Here is a 12,530-nt window from a genome sequence, read left to right as displayed (position 1 = left end):
TGACTGTGGTAATCTCATGAAGAGTGGAGCCGCTAAAACATTTGGGGAGAGGAGCTTTGACAAGCCTCCCTCAGGTGAATCGTAACTCAGACGCGACAAATGGGAGCACTAATACATCTAATGAATTACACTGCCGTCATGGTGTGTCCTCAATCAAAACACGTCAGTCGGCTAAACCATTTGTTTATGAAAGTGTGATATACGGAGGGTAAACCATCAGGACATGTCAATCATTGGACAGGCACAGTGACAAAAAACCCCTGATATTTTGCACTGAACACTGAAAACTTTCAATTCCTCTAAATCTTTAATACAAAGCATGATGAAGTCCACTAAAAGTACACTCAATAATTTATCGGATTGTTCCCTTTTGCGCGCATAGTGTCTGTTCAGTAGGCCAATAATGTTAGCTTATAAAACCAATGGAACATGGAAAAGATCCCCTATTCCCTTGCCCTCTCTCTATCCCCTCGCCTGTAGCGTTTCTGAATTATTAAGAGCTGTGCGGCTCTCTAATGCTGGTGGAGTGAGGCTCCGCAGGAAGAGCAAAAATATTCCTGTCCTCCTCAACTGTTTCTTACAGCTGTGGTAAACTGCTGCCATGACCTGTAGCAAGGACCAAGTCATGGCAGCAGTACAACGGTATTATTCTGTCATTGAAAGAAATGCTGAGCTATTGAACGTTGCAGCTGAGCGGATGTACAGTACGGTAGCCTTGTCCAAACATAGCATCTTGGATTTGAGATGATCTGTGATGGCAATTATTTAAGTGTGGCCATGGACGACAGTGGCTGATATACAAGGTCCTCGACAAAATCACCATTTGTGAATTGTGATGGATGTTGATCGCACTCTCCCTTGTCCCCTGTGACAGAACGTGACCTCTTGACCTTTCACATAAGTGCATTGTGAATGTTGTTAGGGGCATGAGCTGTAAAGGGGTGACTGCAAATATTTCCTACAAGGACCCACTCTCATTCATCCTCTCGTTCTCTCTCCCTCCCTCCCTCTCCCTGCTTTTTCCAACCCCTCCCTCCATCCCTCCCTCCCTCCACCCCTCCCTCCTTCGACCCCCTCCATCCCTCCCTCTCCTCCCTAGTGTATTAAAGGCTTTGACGCTCTCAGTAAAAAGCTGATTTATTTTGTGGAGATATCGATCGGTCCCTGCATTAAAGATTATAATTCATTACCCCGGCCCTTTTAATACATTAAACACTCAAAATAAAAATAAAATAAAACAAAATCGAGGTGGGTGCGAGTGGAAAACACTCAGGGGCGTCCGCTCACGCAAGCACTAACACACACACACACACACACACGCAAACACACACCTTCCCTGTTCATCTCAATCACTTCTAGACTCACAAACACAAACACTCACATACAAACACACCCTTCAGCAATATAGCCACACATAAATATTCCGCAATACTCCGCAGCATAAAGCCAGACACCCAGCTAGACTGACATGAAAATAGAAGGCACACACACATAAACACACTATACTGTAACTCAATGACAAAACATGCAGACATACACACACAGAACATCTGTAAATCATACCTGTGGCCTGACCATGACGGCATACATTTAGTGACTTATACAGTGACATTAAAGGGGCCGTTGTTGGAGAGGGTCTCTATTAATTTTTTTTGTTTGTTTCTTGGGGTGGGAAGGAGAGGATTCTTGTTTTGTAATTTGCACGCTATTGAGGCCCAGATCAAGAAATTAATGAATGGCCCCGGGGAAATGGTAATGACTCACAGCAAACTTACTGTGAGTAAGAGCAACCCTCCAAAACCACACACGATTCTTGCCTGACCTTCTTTACGAACCAGAGGCATTTTATTTTCAGCCGCTTAGCAAAGTAAGCCTCCGCACACATGGAAAAAAAAATCCTGGATTGAACCGACCATATGGAGACCGACTTGAATAATTGCTAAGTGCAAACTTTGATGCTGATACGCTGATTATTCAAGTGCAATGGGGAGGGATTAAGTGAAGTGGGTTTTTGCCAGTGTTGCAACACCCCAGTAAGTCATTGGTGAGTTTCAGGGAATTTGGCTTCTGTGATGCAGGTGTCTTGGCCAATCATGTCATTTCAGCACAGCAACCCTCAGTGTCGTCTGTTCCATTCCACTTCATAATTACGCAGAATTGTCTCATCTTTCCACGCTGCTTTTTGCACTCCCTTCTTTGTGCATCCTACTCATGAGCTCACCCCCCACACCCTCTCTCTCTCTCATCACCCCCCACACCCTCTCTCTCTCTCATCACCCCCCACACCATCTCTCTCTCACACCCCCCACCCCACCCCATCCCCCCGCCCAGGTTTATGCACCCCTCCTTCTGCGTGGGGTTTCCGAGCCCTGACAGGCTTTCAGGTTGTAAATCACCCAATTGATCCAATGGGGCAGCAGAGTGTCCTGGGTTCTGCTAAGCAGCCATTTTCATTTCACAAGCAGTTTACCACCATCTCCTCACTCCCTCTCTCCCCAGCATCCATAAACATCAGGTTTGCCCTCCTCGACCCAACACACACACACACACACTCTGTAGTCTTGACCCCTCACTCTTGTCCGGAACACTCAATCTCGTCCACTCTCCCTGCCACTTCGGTAATCTGTTAGAAAGGCCATCTTTTTATCAGATCGCACGGAGGACTCGCAGCCAACACAGCTGGTGACACACAAGGAGACGCAACTGGCTAACACAGAGGAAGTAGACAGATGCTCTGGGTTGACACTCGGCGGGAGATACTGATACCTCCGAAATAGAAAGGCATTCATAAAGAGCGAGAAAGTGTGTGTGTGTGTGTGAGAGAGAAAGACAGAGAGAAGGAGAAAAAGAGAAGAGAGAAGGAATGAGAGGGTGAGAAAAGACAAAAAAACATTTCCCCTGGATGATTTCGAGACGAGGTGAAGAGGAGAGAAAGCGTGTGAGAGCGTGTGAGTGAGCCAGTCGAGAGAGAAAGTGAGGGTGATAAAAACAAGTGCGGCTAATCTGTCTCAATAGGAGAGTTAGGGCCTTTTAGGAGACACATCTCTGTAATCTTCACTCGAGAGTTACCAAATCAGGGAGGATAAATGATGCGTGTTTGTGATGCAAATAGTGGGAATTGAATTAAACTGAGAGGAACGGTGGAGCTTGAGAGGAGAGAGGGGGATTCAGAGAGGAGAGGCGGTGAAGAGAGACCGAGAGAGAGAGGGGTACTAGAGAAGAAGAGAGGGCAGCAGTTAGGCGGAGGAATAAATGAAGGGAGAAGAGGAGAGAAAGAGTGCTGATGGGACGGGGATAAAGAGTGCCTGTGGGATAATTACTGCGCCAGCTCCACTGTCCTTTTCATTCTAGCTTCACGTACTTCACTCTCTCCCTCCCTCCCTCTTGTCTGCGTTATGCATGTACATCTCTCATACCTCCATGTTAAATCCCTCTCAAATGGGCCCAACTGCCCCCCCCTACCCCCACCACTTTCTTCTGTTAACCCCCACCCCCCCCGCCCGCACACCCTTCTCAATCTCTTGCCTTGTACAATTGCAGCACGTCTGTCTTCCCTCTCTTTCTTTCTCTCCTCTCTTCCTCCTGTTCTCCCACTCCTCTCTGCTCTGTCTCTCCCTCCTCATTATTTGTAGAGGTTCCTGTGATGGCAGTATCTGGGCTGTCCGCCGCTTATTAAAAAATGAAAATGACTTCAAATGAGTTCATCAAGAGCTCCCTCTCTTCTCTCTCCTCCCATCAGGAGAGAACAGGGAGGAAAGACTAACAGACTTACTGGAGATTTCTCTGCATATGAGAGTGTGTGTGTGTGTGTGTGAGATTGTGTGTGCTATTCCTTCAGACAGAAATAAAAACCGACCCAAGAATAAAGACAGTAATAACTTAACTTGAAACAACATCCAGTATGGTCTCGAAACAGTTTATCTTCGGCGGCGTTGTAAGCGGCTCACTTAAGGACCAGAGCCCCTTTACCCCCATAGTGCAATTAGTACAGTAAGAAAAGAGCAGAGCAGAGCCATTACGTTTCCAAAAGAATTGACTTTAATGAGACTCCTTCATCAAGCCCGCAGACATACAGTGAAATAGCAGAGAGGGAAAAGTTATTTAATTGTAGGCTTGTGAGTGTTGAGATCATGGGCAGAGGCTAAGCTATGTCTCCATTTCCTCCGGTCTAATAGGTTCAATAACTTATATGTGCCCATAAGGCATCCCCTCTCTACATGTTGCCAAGTGTTTATTTAGCTGGAGTAGACACATATGAGAGAATACAAATCACATCTTTGGCTATTAATATTACAAACATCACTTCAAATCCACTCAAATACATCACCCCTCTTAAAGGATATGATAGATTATTAATCTCATGAATTAAACAAACTGTGCACTTACACAGGGTGGTCAGTAGAAAACAGATCTACAGTAATTTTCTGTGTATTAGCTGCAGGACAGTGTTTTATGCAAGTTAAAAAAACTAAATTATATTAATACCATATTAACTGCCCCCGTGCTTTATCAATTATTGCAAAATCAATGTATAAACCTCAGCTAATAGGGAAATTACGGTAATGGAAATGTCAGTGATGACTCCTTGTAGTGCGTACCACATCAGGTAACACTTGTTAAAAGCGTGTGAAAGTCAACATAAAGATTCCACCTATTTTAGTGTTTCATACCCACTTCATTAACACCAACGTTGAGGTGACAATCGCAAGTTGCATTAATACTGTGAGGGCTATACTAACATTCCTACCTAACATCCAGGCACAATGTTCATCTTAACATTGTATAAACTAAATCAATGGGTCTTCACTTTGCCAATTTTCCTTTAAAACCGCAGCCTGAAGTGCTACACTCGACACTGTGAGCCTAATTGCTGTTATTGACCCTACGTGGTATTTTGCGAGCACGTCTTGTTTAGGAAGGTGTCGGGCGGTGTTGTGCCCCAGCCAAGCCCCTCCATCTCTAAGCATTTCCCAGCAGTACCACAGTAATTACACATGTTCGTCAGATTTTTCTACAGAGGGAGAAGAAAACAACATTTTAAAAAAGCGAGCAGAGATGGGGTAATGGGGGTGGGGGGGTGGGGGTGACGAGGAGCAGGAGGAGGAGGTCAGGCAAAACCATGATGGGTGGCGTAGCGTATCCATGGCAACCGTGACAGGCAATCATAGCTTGCTTTTCACAGAGGATCCTGCCGAGAGAAAATGAACAGGGATTTTAAAGCGTGCAGATTAAACTCTTTTCATCTAATTATCATCCCTGTCAGTACCATTATCGTTACGACCATCAGCTCAGGTGAGAAGCGCAGGTGCCCCACCCTCCCTAGACATTCCCCCCCTTGAGAATCAGGATTACTACGCCGTCTGAGGACTGTTTAATGGACATGTCTATTACTCCAGCAAAAATTATAAAAATGACTGTGCTATTATGACAATTATTAGTCTACATTTACTGCTAAGATTAGTCTGTCATTCGCAGGTGCACAAATCAGTTTTTCAGTGTAATTAGACAGAGAGTGTATTGCAGCGCTAATATACTGACACAGGGGGTAGTTTGTTAGAAGGAGAGAAAGGGAGATAAGAGATGGTTATCGACAGCCGACGTGCTGTCGTTCTAACACAGGTTAGCTACAGCCAGCTACGAGCACTACGCTTTTCAAACACACAAGGACAAACAACACACAAGCAGTAGCGCACACCATGCCTTTTACCTGTCCACCAGGGGGGCTCTCTGATTGGCCAGTAGACTCAGCTGATAAGGGGAGGGATGGACATGAGGGGTTTTGAGGGGGAAAACAAGCAAAGATTGTCCAAAAGAATCCAGCACATGTAGTGATGTGATATGCATGGTTTTATATGACATCTCTCAGCGTGACGGCTATTCTGGAAAAGGCCATTCAGGAAATAAAAATTACTTCCGCGGGTGATTTGTTATTAGAAATGGCTGTAAATTACGCTACAGGTTGTGCATTACGTTGATGCTGGCTGTGACAGATGTTGGCAACAATGACAGCAAGACAAAACCAAAAAGAGCCTAAGAGAATTACAGTGTATCTCTATGGAGCCCTGTTTGTCTTGGTGGTAAGATGGTTGTGCATTGGACATACATTAAAAGAAGTGCCCTACTCTCTGTGACCCTAACAGGCATCAGGTACTCCGACATGCGGTGAGAAAACCTCTCGTGAGTCACCCCATACTGTTCCGCAAGTACCTCTCTGAATAAATTAACAAGGGTGCAAAGGGTGCTTTGCAGCTGCTAAATCCTTAACCGGCCAGACATAACTTGGCTGTCAGTGAATACTTTGTGAGATTCTTCCGGGGGCTACAGTATGAGTTTGCAGATATTGCTAAGTGTGTGAGTGGCTCGCTCTGGTGATACTCACCCTGAGGGAAATACAGAGGGAGATTGCGCTGGTAGAGATCCTCATCTGTCTTCAGAAAGACGCAGAAGATGACCCGGTCCAGCTTTGAATGCAAAACAACATTGAGATGATGACTCAGAAACTGTCCAGATTTGTCCATTTGAGCACAATCATTTAGATACAATAGATGCAAGTCTGAGGAGCAATGAAATTCATTTTCTACAAGGGTCACAATTTTATGTCATTGCTGTCATTTCCTGTGTTTCTGGCGTATAATGGTTAAATAACCATCTTCTGAAATATCCTACTACCAACACAGTTAAGCATCCTCCACTTAAGCTCACCCCACCCCAATTACACTCCATTGTGTCTGTACCAAATGTTCTAGAAAGGCAGTGTTGCAGATAATACAAAGAGCTGCTATAGCTTGTTGGATACTGTTTTTTTTATACTACACTGTAGCTGCATTGAGGGTCCATTCAGGTCACTTAATATAAAGCAATGATGGAAGAGGTAATGAGTGGTATTCGCTAATGATTTGCGGCGCTGCTTGAGGTCAAGGCATAGACTGCACTAAAGGCATTACCAGTAAACAGCAGCAGCTGCCTGCTCACCTTCGCTGAAAACAACGGCCTTGTATATTTTGGATGCGTTCTACATCCTTCACCTGACTGGCGTGTCACACTCCCTCAAAACTCGCCAGTCTCCACCAAGTCCATTCCACCCCCCCCCCCCCCCCCGACTGTGGGCATGAAGGAGCAAAACTGGCACGACTTGAATTGACAACGTGTGACAGAGCCTGTTGCCAAGTTTAGAATTTTCAATTTATTTGTTTGTCTCTTCGCTGTCTGGACGTGCCCGTGCTGATTCCCCATCAAACGGCTCTCTCCCCCTCTCCTCTCCTCTCCTCCACTCCCCTCCCCTGCTGCAACTATCCCCCTTTTTCTTGTCTCTGCCTCTCACTACCCCACCAACCCCCCCTCCACCCAACTCCACCCTTCCTCGTCTCCTTCGAGGGGCCTGTGGGGTGCGGATGGGGTGTGGATGGGAGGGGATTAGGCCTGGCTGGTGGAGGAGAGAAGCTAGGGGTTTAATTAGGATGCCTTAATGAGGCTGTCTTTGTCACACCACACATCAGTGGCGCTCAGGAGGCGCGAACAGCTCAGCGAAAAAAGCCACTGATGAGTAGAGGACGGGTGGAGGAGAGAGAGAGGGAGGAGAGAGAGAGAGAAGAGAGTGGTGAGGAGGGAGGAGTGTTGTTGAAGGAAGAAAGAGAGGAAAAAAAACAAGTGATGAGAGAAAAAGGAATGGGAATAGTGTTGGAGAAGGGCTGTGGGGGACAAGTGAGAAAGGTGGAGACAGGTGGAGAGACAGAGAGAGAGAGAGTGAAAGATGGAGAGAGGGAAAGAGAGCAAGTGAAAGATGGAGAGAGGGAAAGAGAGGAATCAGACCCAGTATGTGGAAGGAGTTTAGTTTTTCTGGTCACTGGCATTCCCATGTAAGGGATTAGTGTGTGTATGTGTGTGTGTGTGTGTGTGTGTGTGTGTGTGTGCGTGTGCACATGCGTTCTTCTCCTTGTACATGTGTGTTTGTGTAGTTCTACTACTATGACAGCAGCTCAGTTATGATCCAATTATATAGCTAAGCTCCGCGTGTTTACAGTAGGCCTATATGGGCATATGAAAAGTACAGTAAAACTGTGTGTGTGTGTGTGTGTGTGTGTGTGTGTGTGTGTGTGTGTGTGTGCTGTGAGTACACTGTGCTGTTTGAAAAACACAGTCCCACAGTGATTACTTTCTTCCCTTGTGTTCATGGGAAAACCATGCCAGCAGCAGCAGTGACAAAACACACACCTAGAGGGAACAGAGGGATGAGAGAAAGAGAGAAAAAATATGATGAAACTCACTCACTTTCTCTCTCTCTCTCTCTCTCACACACACACACACACACACACACACACACACACACACACACACACACACACACACACAAAGAGAGTGAGAGAGAGGGGGTAAGAGTGAGAGAGAGGAAGAGAAAGAACACACCTGTTCATGATGCTCATCCAGGTATTCTCTCACTGTAGCCAACGCCACCTCCACTGCATCCTCGGGTGGATACCCTACACGGAAACATGCACATGCAGATACACGCATAACACACAGCGCCACAAAATTATGTTTGTCACACACACACACAACATTTCCCATAAAAAATTCATACAAGCACAACATCCAAGAGGGACGAATCCCTGAAAGGACAGATCCTCCATTCAAGCATAAAAACTCAGTACGACACATGTGCAATGCTGCGACTTGTCCTTGTAATCAGTGGCTCGTCCAACGGAGGTGCTCGCTAGAGCTCCATGATGCAACAGGGGGAGTGAGTCATGGAGGCGGCCACACATCAGGGTAAACAGAGCCCAGCGGAGGTGGGTTACGAACGCGCTGCGGTCCCACACAAAGGAGAGCGAGAGAGCTGCAGACGGCACATTATAAAGGCAGGCTGCACGGAGGCTGTACAAAGGCTCGGCGCGTACCGGGTTAGAGGAGTGTTTTATTTAGACACTCAGCCCGGATCTCAGTCACCAGCGAGGAAATAATAAGGTCTCCCCACGCACGGCCACTCAGCTCTCCACAGCAAATCCACCAGATATAAAGCACACAGAACAGGCCGTGGTGCTGAATTCACACTAAGGGCAGCTCATATGGGGCTCAAGAATGGAGGATAAAGGTTATTTTATTTGTTTCTTCCACTTAAGATATAATCTGGTTTATGGGCATGTGGCTTTGCACACAGTACAGAGAGCATGCCATATGATGTCATCCCAAAAGGTATTATGGCAAATAAATCACATTACGAGGAGCTGTACAGTGACTTTTATAGTTATGTGATACTGTAGATACTGTACTGACTCCATCTCTAGAAAAGAGTTTTTCAAAGACGAAAAAACTGTCAGCTCCAGGAGTCCTTCTCAACTCTAATCACCGCACGAAGCGCTAAGAAAGGGGGATTACGAAATCAGAGGGACATGGTCTCACTTGTAATCTCTTTTAATCGCGCTGTCTAATCTCACCCTTAATCTAACAAAAATCCCTGCCGCCGTGGCGACTGATATCTGCCCGTGTCCCTGGCTGCGCAAACACTCAAGCATAAGTGAGGCTTGAGCACGTGAAAGGCACCAGTGGAGGAGCAAACATGTTTCACTCCATCTCTCACTTCCACGGTCCGTCTCAATCCCTCTCTCTCTCTCTCTCTCTCTCTCTCTCCTTTTGTTCTTCTGCTTCAGCCTCAAACGATCTGTGTCAGACGCTTCCACCATTCCTCAGATTCCCCATGTGCCCTTAATGGCTGCCAATCTCCTTCCCTCTATCGCTTCCTCACTCTCCCTCTCACGGCAATGTTCACTCACATCATCCCTTTTATAGTAAGCAATGTATGGTTGCTATGTGTAATGATGCAAGTGAGCTAAAAACAACTATATGAAAGAACACAGGGATTATATGTCTGCATACTCACCATAGACTCCAGTGGAGATGCAAGGGAAAGCCTGTGTAAGAGAAGCAATAGAGGACAAGAGGACATCATCAGAGGCTGCACTTCAAAGCATCAGATATGACTGGAAGGTTGAGTGTTTTTCTAAAAGGCAGCCTTGTGACTAACACAATCGGATAGCCTTTTCATTTCAATGAAGGCGTATTTCTGAAGACACTTAACAGGTCAACTGAGACGGGTTATTGGGCCAGAGTGACTGTAGCCATGAAAACATAAATGCAACTTTTATCTTATCTTTCTTGTTTTTTTTAAGTGAATGTTGCAATAAGTGCACAAATAGCATCTTGGATCATATGTTGTGGTCTCTGTTCTGAAACAGTGTGGCATATACATACAGTATATAATATATCTATGTATATATTAAAACCTCCAAAGAAATAGTTATGTGCCCCAGTGTATATTCATCTCATATAAAGCCTCACGTAGGTAAAGTAGTTCAACTCAAAACAATAGGAAGGCCCAAAAAGTCTTCATTGATTATCTTCACTTCTCAAGTGTATCAGAGTATATTTAACATACCAGTGAATGCACCCAGAGAAGAGCATTGCCAGACACTTCTCCACCTGTATTTGGGTGTGTGTGTGTATTTGTGTGTGTGTGTGTATTTGTGTGTGCGTGTGTATTTGTGTATGTGTATGTGTATGTGTGTGTGTGTGTGTGTGTGTGTGTGTGTGTGTGTGTGTGTGTGTGTGTGTGCGCTTGTGTATTTGTGTGTGCGTGTGTATGTGTGTGTGTGTGTGTGTGTGTGTGTGTGTGTGTGTGTGTATGTGTGTGTATTTGTGTGTGTCAGCTCCCTTGGTCTCACCACTGTCCTCAGCTGGTTCTGCACAGCTGTCTCGAGGCTGTTGAGGTAGCAGTCTCGCAGGGCGTTTCTCTCCTTGTCACCCACTCCACCATAGGCTATGGGGCCCACTGTGTGAATCACATCTGTGTGGATAAGGGAGGAGGGTGAGAGCAACACTAACCTCCCCCTAAAAATAACACGGGGGTTTTAGCTGAGGAAAGCAACACCGTTAACTTATAACATGATGCCTGCAAGGAGCACAAAAAAACATGGTCGACATCCATTTGTTATCGAAACTGATTCAGCAGTCACTTTATCTGATGTGAAAGCGTGTCTATCTGTCAAGGAAAGTGTCGATTTGATGTGGAGAAGCTCATGCTTGTCAGGAGAAAGTCAGCTAAATTATCTGCTTGCTGCTTGCCATGTAAAAGATCTAGCGCGAGCGTTTCGGGGGGCCATGTAAATTTCGCTTTTGAAAATTAACTGCGAAATGAATGACTTTGCTGAGCTTGATAAATATATCATCTCGAGTCTCAGAGGTGATGAAAAAAGAGAAGGAAAATGTAAATCGAGCAAGTGTAATTAGGCTCTGAAGTTTCCTTCAGTGTTGCCACTGAGGAGCAGGAATTATTAAACGGCTCGACTGGCATTGCAGAACGACATATTAAAGTTGACTTGCTGGGTGACAGTGACACTATTATTTCAGAAGGGGAAAAAGGCTGTCTTCTTCCTGTCAGTCACATCACAACTCAAGGTCAGCAATAGGCTATTTATCCTCCACGCATATCTGGACAGTCTTGTAATGACTTCTGATCCTCCTCCGCTGGCAATTCTGCCACCTTCGCCGTTCCTGAATCCTGTCACTCTTACAACGTCTATACAAACACTGTGTAACCTCTGGACAACCCTGTGCTGCTCTGTCCATTCATCTCGTTCACCACTCGTTTTGTCCTCTCCCTCGGTCCACCTTCCTCCCACACCTCAGTCCTCTGCAGTCCCCTGGTCCATCACTCTTCATGTCCAGCGTGATCCTCGCGCCCTCCTCCTCTTCCCGTGGCCGTGTGACCCTTCCCTGCTCCCCCTCCTTCTTCTCCTCGCCCGGCGTCCGTCTTATTCACTCCCTGACCTCCCTGTTCGCGCCTGCCTGATGCTCTTTGGCCTTTTCCTTCGTTCCCCTGTCTCCCATCTTGTCCTCCTCCTCCTCCTCCCTTTCTCCTTTCTCTCCCTCTCCGCCTCGGAAAGCCTCTCCTTCGCCACCTCGGCTGGCGCGTCCTGTCGGTCGGCGGGTTATTTACTGCCCCTCTCCTCTGTGTTTACAGCATCGATCGCCTCCCTGTTTGTTTAGTCCGGCGCCCGGGCCATACATCAGCCCAGTCACACACACACATTACTCAGACGGAGGGAGGGAGAGACTGAAAGAGGGAGAGAGAGAGAAAGACTGAGAGAGGAAAAGAGAGAAAGACAGAGAGGGAAAAAGAGAGTGTGGGGGAGAGAGAGATATAGAGATAGAGAGAGATGGATAAAGGCTGAAAGAGGGAGAGAGAGACAGATAGAAGGTGAGAGAGATGGAGAGAGAGAGGGAGAAGGGGAGAGAGAGACAGTGACAGAGTGGAAGAATGGAATAAGGAGTGAGGTAAAGGGGAAGAGACAGTTCAAAAGAGATTAAGGGAGTAAGACAGGAAAAGGCAAGGAAGGAGGGGTGTGAAAGGAGGAACCAGAAAGGTCACAACAAGCAAGAGAGAGAAAGAGAGAGGGAGAGAGAGAGAGAAAAGGGAAGGAGCGAGAGTGACAAAAGGGTAGGGAGTCTGTAAGGATGTGTGATCGGCCCTCCGATGG

General features: G+C 46.3%; 1 protein-coding gene across 2 annotated transcripts in view; it reads right to left on the bottom strand.

Annotated features, from left to right (window-relative positions):
- Window positions 1–4,015: 4,015 nt before the first annotated feature.
- The window catches only part of macrod1 (mono-ADP ribosylhydrolase 1), a 61,010-nt gene continuing 52,495 nt past the window's right edge, over window positions 4,016–12,530 (bottom strand). Inside the window, exons 6-11 of one of the 2 annotated variants that reach the window (XM_076292252.1) lie at window positions 10,716–10,837; window positions 9,875–9,905; window positions 8,404–8,477; window positions 6,380–6,461; window positions 5,708–5,748; window positions 4,016–5,188 (exon numbers count right to left, since the gene is read on the bottom strand). In XM_076292252.1, coding sequence (XP_076148367.1) covers window positions 5,177–5,188; window positions 5,708–5,748; window positions 6,380–6,461; window positions 8,404–8,477; window positions 9,875–9,905; window positions 10,716–10,837 — 362 coding nt within the window. In that variant the 3' untranslated portion in view covers window positions 4,016–5,176. The remainder of the gene's footprint in view (window positions 5,189–5,707; window positions 5,749–6,379; window positions 6,462–8,403; window positions 8,478–9,874; window positions 9,906–10,715; window positions 10,838–12,530) is intronic. The other variant, XM_076292253.1, reaches the window with a different exon arrangement.

Source organism: Alosa pseudoharengus, unplaced genomic scaffold (assembly GCF_046254945.1).
Source record: "Alosa pseudoharengus isolate Yale_2024_CS ecotype anadromous, Long Island Sound unplaced genomic scaffold, YU_APseudo_1.1 YU_APseudo_1.1_scf_19, whole genome shotgun sequence".
In the NCBI taxonomy this organism is placed as follows: Eukaryota; Metazoa; Chordata; class Actinopteri; order Clupeiformes; family Clupeidae; genus Alosa; species Alosa pseudoharengus.
Note: the sequence above shows the minus strand (reverse complement) of the source record. Positions and strands in the feature narration are given on the sequence as shown.